Source organism: Phoenix dactylifera, chromosome 1 (assembly GCF_051530095.1).
Source record: "Phoenix dactylifera cultivar Ajwa chromosome 1, Ajwa_hap1_PhDact_Kaust_v1.1, whole genome shotgun sequence".
In the NCBI taxonomy this organism is placed as follows: Eukaryota; Viridiplantae; Streptophyta; class Magnoliopsida; order Arecales; family Arecaceae; genus Phoenix; species Phoenix dactylifera.
The window spans coordinates 10,842,327-10,848,297 of record NC_143190.1 but is presented as its reverse complement, the minus strand read 5'-3'; the positions used below and the strand labels follow the sequence as shown (position 1 = coordinate 10,848,297).

At 49.8% G+C, this 5,971-nt stretch overlaps 1 protein-coding gene across 1 annotated transcript; it reads left to right on the top strand.

Moving 5' to 3' along the window:
• The first annotated feature begins 455 nt into the window (after positions 1-455).
• LOC103724173 (pentatricopeptide repeat-containing protein At2g13600-like) lies at positions 456-3,480 on the top strand. The gene has a single exon (XM_008815346.5). The coding sequence runs from the start codon at positions 725-727 to the stop codon at positions 2,570-2,572; it is 1,848 nt and encodes a 615-aa protein (XP_008813568.4). The 5' UTR covers positions 456-724; the 3' UTR covers positions 2,573-3,480.
• Positions 3,481-5,971: the final 2,491 nt, after the last annotated feature.

The following is a 5,971-nucleotide window of genomic DNA, read 5'->3' as shown; positions in this document are numbered from 1 at the left end:
GCATATGGTCAGCCTTCATCAACATGTGTTGCCGTGTTTTTAGTCCATATTGGATATGGGTCGAGTTCGCTCTGATACCATTTGTAGTAACTGAGGACCTCATTCAGAAAAACTAGTCGAAAGTTATATATTTGTTTTTTTTAATTTTGTATAAGTATCTAAATTTTTTTCGACGAATAACGAATATAAAACTAAGCACGCAACATCATGGGCCTCGTATTGTCCTTATAATCAAATCCTATGCTTGTTACAAGCTGGAAAACATACACCGCTAAAGTTTAGGACGACATAGGATCAGGTTGTTTCTTTGGCGGGAAAGAATGATTGATGGACGTCATCAGTCTCGGATCATATCTTCTGCAAATCTCAAAGCGCTGTAATCTTTTTTTCCACCGTTTTTTGCAGCTTTCGGATCGGCTGCTGCGTGAACCAATAGCTGACGGGTGAATCGTTCTTTCGCGAACGATACAACCCGAACCGTGGCAGAAGGCGGCCATGCGACCAAAGAAATCTCGCCCTCGCATAAATCACACTGTTCCTAAATGATGGTATAGCATTTGAATCTGTGCCCCTATCCATCTATGCCGCCCATAACTTGAATCCACAGGTGATCTAAATAGTTTCTTACGGGGGGAGCAGGGCTTTTGGCCTTCCATCCGTCGGACGTCGTCAACGGCCAGCGCAAACTTCTATTCTCGCTGGCCAGCTCTCTTCTAGCCGTGAAATGGCCAATCTCTCACCATACCGCAGCCAATTCCTCCTCAAATCATGCCCAAATCTCCGAATCGGCCAATCTGTCCACGCCGATGTCGCAAAACGTGGCTTCGACTCCAATCCCTTCGTGAGGGCCGAAGTGGTCTCTCTGTACTCGGGTCACGGCTCTCAGCGCGACGTCCGGCAGCTGCTCGACGAAATGACCGAACCGAATGCTGTCATATGGAACGTGGCTATCTCGCGGTTCTTCCACGCAGGCGACTGCAATGGAGCTCGAGAGATCTTCGACTGGATTCCGTCGCCCAATGGCGTCACCTGGTCTGCCATGATTGCAGGGTATGCGCAGAATGGCCGTCCTCGTGATTCCTTGCTCTCATTTCGGAGAATGAGAAGAGAGGAGTCATGTGCTGTGGTGAATCCTAACATTATTGCTGGTGTTCTCTCGGCCTGTGCGCAGCTGAAAGATCTTGGTTTTGGAGAGCAAGTGCATGGTTGCGCAGTGAAGATCGGCACGTATACGGAATCCGATGCATTTGTGGGAGCCGCTCTTGTCAACATGTATGGTAGATGTGGCAGCATGGGCCTTTCTAGGCTGGCGTTTGACTCCGTGGTCTCGAAGAGTGTGGTGGCTTGGTCTTCACTCGTTGCAAATTACGTGCGGATTAATAATTTTCCCGTCGCAATGGAGGTCTTTAAGGAGATGATTCGGAGCGGTGCCGTACCAAATAATGTGACTCTGACCACCATGATCTCCGCATGCTCAGGTATCTCTTGTTTGTTCTACGGAAGGGAATTGCATGCAGCTGTGGTTCGAAGAAGAGCAGAGAAGCCCGACATATTTGTATCAACTGCATTGATCGACATGTATTGTAAGTGTGGTTCCATGTCGTATGCTTGTCGGGTTTTTCAAATCGATGGAAGTCTTTTAGGTTGTTGTCCGACCCCAATGTGGAATGCAATGATCTCAGGATGTGTAACAAACAATCATCTTGATGATGCTTTCTGTTTGGTCCGATCCTTGGGCAGGTCATTGAGAAGTGGAGCATGGTTGAACTCTGTAACCATGGCAGCCATCCTTCCTGCTTGTGGTAAATCTCTGTCACTGCTTTATGGCAAGGAACTTCATTGTTATACTCTAAAGTATGGGTTGGACAAAGAGGTTGTTGTAGGGAATGGGCTTTTAGATATGTATTGCAAGTGTGGCAAGGTCAGCTCTGCAAAAAATCAATTTGATATGATGATCGAAAAGAATACGATCTCATGGACCACACTGATCGATGGCTATGGAGCACAAGGTGATGGGCATGGTGCGATTGAAGTTTTTGAAATCATGGTCAGAGAGGAAAAAGTGGAGCCAGACCATGTCACTTTTGTGGCTCTCATCTCTGCATGCAGTCATTCTGGTCTCGTGGAGGAAGGTCTTAGATACTTTGAACTGATGACTCGAGAGTATGGGATCACGCCCACTGGAGAAAATTATGGATGTTTAGTTGATCTCCTTGCTCGAGCTGGGCACATCAACGAGGCTATGAATGTCATCAGAACAATGCCCATAGAGCCGAGTTCTAATGTTTGGGGAGCCTTGCTTGGAGCTTGCAGGATTCACGGGAATGTTGATGGAGCAGAGTTGGCAATGCAACATCTGCTCGAGCTTGAACCAGAGCGAAGTGGCTTCCAGAAGTTGTTGTCAAATATATATGCTCAGGTGGGAAGATTGGATAGTGCTCAGAATGTGTGCAAGGAGACGATTGCATTGGGTGTGGCTACGAGGCTTGGTTGTAGTTGGTTGGATAAACCCTCCCGTTTCAACGAAAAAAAAAAGAGACATGGCAAACAAATCCATTGCTCGACAGCGTAGATACACAAATTTCATAGTCTTGAGATCGTAACGATCTTTCAGCATTGAGATGCTTTAGGAAGAGCTACGAAAGGTTCGATCTCAGATCAATATGCTGCTTGTAGTCTCATTTTCTGCTGCGGCTATTATATTCCTTCAGATAACATGCAGCTGTTGAATCTCAGAACTTGGTTGCAAAGTGGAAAATACAAATGTAAGAAATACTAGGACTGAGAAGTACGTATTGACTTCAAAAGTCCTGCAAAATATTGTTGGAAAGGCAAGGGAGAAAATCTATGCTACCACACAAAAGAGCTGAATCTAAAGCTTAACAACCATCGTTGGATAATTGGCACATTCCTTTCGATCTGAAAATTTGCCACTAGAGGATGTTTTTTTGCAGAAATCTCCAGTTGGTTGGTGATGGAGTTTTGCCATGTCGAGTCACAGGAACAATAAATCTCAGACAGGTGCTTCGGCTGACGTTGCCCAATGCGCTTTATTAACTGAAAGCTGAAGGCTCATGTAATGGGTCTATCACAACAAGCGAACAGAGTGTATATCTGGTCTTCATTTTATTTTCATATGGAGTCTGGGCCAAACAAAAGATACGGATTGTAACCATGGCCTCAAATTAACTACAAATTGCACGTTAAAAGCATTTAGCGATCTGGAAACAATAAGAAGTTGGAGAAAATGGAAGCCAAGATGCCTATTTGTAGCTTTCTAAAGTTACTTTTACATCTTCCTATGTACTTACAGGGAACAACAATAGAGGACAGGATAATGTATGGTTTCATAAGCGATTTTGTATGTATGAACCAAGATTATACTTAGGTCCTGTTTGGGGGAGCTGTTGGCAGTAGAGCTGTTGGAAGTAGAGCTGTCTGAAGTAGAGCTGTTATAAAAAGCTGTTTGCTGTTTAGTAACTACATTCGTAAAGTGCTGTGGTACTTTGTTTTGTGTTTGGTAAGCAAACTGAGAAAGTGCTTTTGTATGACAAAATTAACATAAAGGACATTGCATAGTATTATACAACAGAACATAATAAAACATAACATAAATTAATACATAAATATACGATATAGTATAATATTATTGTAATATAAAATAATATTATGTTAATATAGCATAATAATAATATAATTATTAGAGTAAATTAATATTTGGTAATATAACATAATATTAAATTATTTAACATAACTGTTGCGGGTGGTCCAAACCGAGAACGATTGGCACAGCGGTGTGAACGGGGTTCCCTTTGAGTTGCTTTGGTTGCGCTCCGCCCTCCGCCGTGAAACCTGCAAGCAAGCCTCGCACCACCACCGGGGTAGTGGGGGCCCTCCGACGATCAAGTCAGAGGAGATCGAAGGAGAAGGAGAAGGAGAAGGTAGCAGGTGAGATGATACTCTGGAAGATATATCTTACCCTCCCCCTTCCCCCCCAGCCTCATATATATCAGGCTGGGGGGTTTTTCCGGGGATTCGTCATCGTGTGGCACGATGGGGCTGCCACTGACATGGCCGTTACAGGGCGTCGTGGGGCAGCGCTGGGTACAGCCATGGCAGGGCATAGTGGAGCTCCGCTTTGTACGGCTGTTACAGGGGATCGTGGGGCAGCGCCGGATACGGCCGTTGCAGGGAGTAGTGGAGCAGGGGGCCGCGGCGTGCCTCAGAGGAACAGTCTGTTGTTGTCGAGAGATTGCCGACTCGGGGTCGGATTGCTGGATCAAGGGGCAGCCGACTCGGGGCCGGGCTGCGGAGCCGAAGATATCCGACCCGAGGTCGGATTGCTGGATCAAGGGGCAGCCGACTCGGGGTCGGGCTGCGGAGCCGAAGATATCCGACCCGAGGTCGGATTGCTGGATCAAGGGGCAGCCGACTCGGGGTCGGGCTGCGGAGCCGAAGATATCCGACCCGAGGTCGGATTGCTGGATCAAGGGGCAGCCGTAGTCTTCCTGGGCGCGCGTGCCGGTCACGTGGGGCATGGTGGCTAAGTTCCCCCGTAACAGTAGCCCCCCACTCCCGAGCCTGGAACCAGGAGGGGAACGGGTGAAGGGAGTGATGCTTCGAGATTGCCGCCATCCCTCGGAAAGGCGCGCGCGCTCCGAGCTTCCCGCCTTCTTTATGGCGTATGGCAGTTGTCGCTGATCTGGCGGTCTGCGGATTTCGGCGGACATCCTTCCTTAATGGCGTCGATTCGCCTTTGGGGCGCGAACAAACTTTCGGCAGCCAGGCGTCCTCTGGCGTCACCGAGGCGTCACCCGCCTTTCCGCCTATTTAACCGGGGGCCCTCCTCCGTCCGCCTTTCTCTTCACAGGCATCTTCAAGTTTCTCCCTTGTGCCGCTGCCGTTGCCGCCGAACTGTTCGTTCGCTCCTCCTTTGACGCTCTCGGAGCCGTTCTTCCTTCCTTTCCGGTGAGTTGCCCCACTCTTCAATTTAGGGCTCTCCGTACTTTCTCCTTTCGTGTTAGTGTACTCCAGTCGTTCCGGTGCCTTCCCCCCTCTTGACCCCGTCCTGACCGTAGGTTCACTAGCCATTAGGGATGGACGAAGTAAGGGCGGACCGCATTCAGTCGGAGCTGGTCCCTGAAAACCTAGATAGGTTCGTGCCCCGGTACCACCTTCTCGAAGCCTGCAACATTACGCTCCCGGGGCCTGAGGAGAGGATGTCCCATCCTCCTCCAGGGAAGGTCGCCATCAATGAGGACATCCTTCGGGCTGGGTTCCGCTTTCCCCCCTCGGACTTAGTCGTGCAGGTGCTTCGGGGTTTAAGAGTGGCGCCGACGCAACTGGTGCCGAACTCATGGTGCACCCTGACGGCCTTCCAGGTTCTCTGTCGCATGCATGAGGTTCCCGCCACCCTGAATGTCTTTTGGGAATGCTACGGCCTGAACGGCCACCCCCGGGACAGAGGGTGGTGGTGCTTCGCGGCGCGGCGAGGGTGCGGCCTCGTCAAGGATGCTCCTTCCTCCATTCACGGCTGGAAGGAGCGTTTCTTTTTCATTGACGTAGATCCCTCTTGGGGAATCGGGACAACCTGGGAGACGCCGATGAAGTCCCCGATCGGCTTATCGAGGTTGTCGAGGGAGGAGTCCGATGGTGTTGCCGTCTTGAGGGGGCTGGTTGCCGAGGGCCGGCTTCCCCCGGTGGCCCGCCTTATTTCCGAGGATGCCTTGGTGAACGTCGGTCTGAGCTCGGTCCCCGCCGACCGTGAGCCCGCCACCACTTCTTTTTTAGCTCTTTTCTCCTCTTTCGTTTCTTCTTTCCATCAGTTTCTCAGTCTCCGACCATCTCGTCCTTTTTGCAGAAATCGACGACGTCATGCGGTCGGACAAGGCGATGGCTGTCAGTAGGGCGTCCCTACTGGAAGCGGTCCGGAGGAAGAAACGGACTCCTCCGAGCGGGGTCCCACCGGCGA

What these genes read in the sequence shown, in the direction of transcription:
- LOC103724173 (XM_008815346.5), top strand. Translation starts at nt 725, where the DNA reads ATGGCCAATCTCTCACCATACCGCAGCCAATTCCTCCTCAAATCATGC.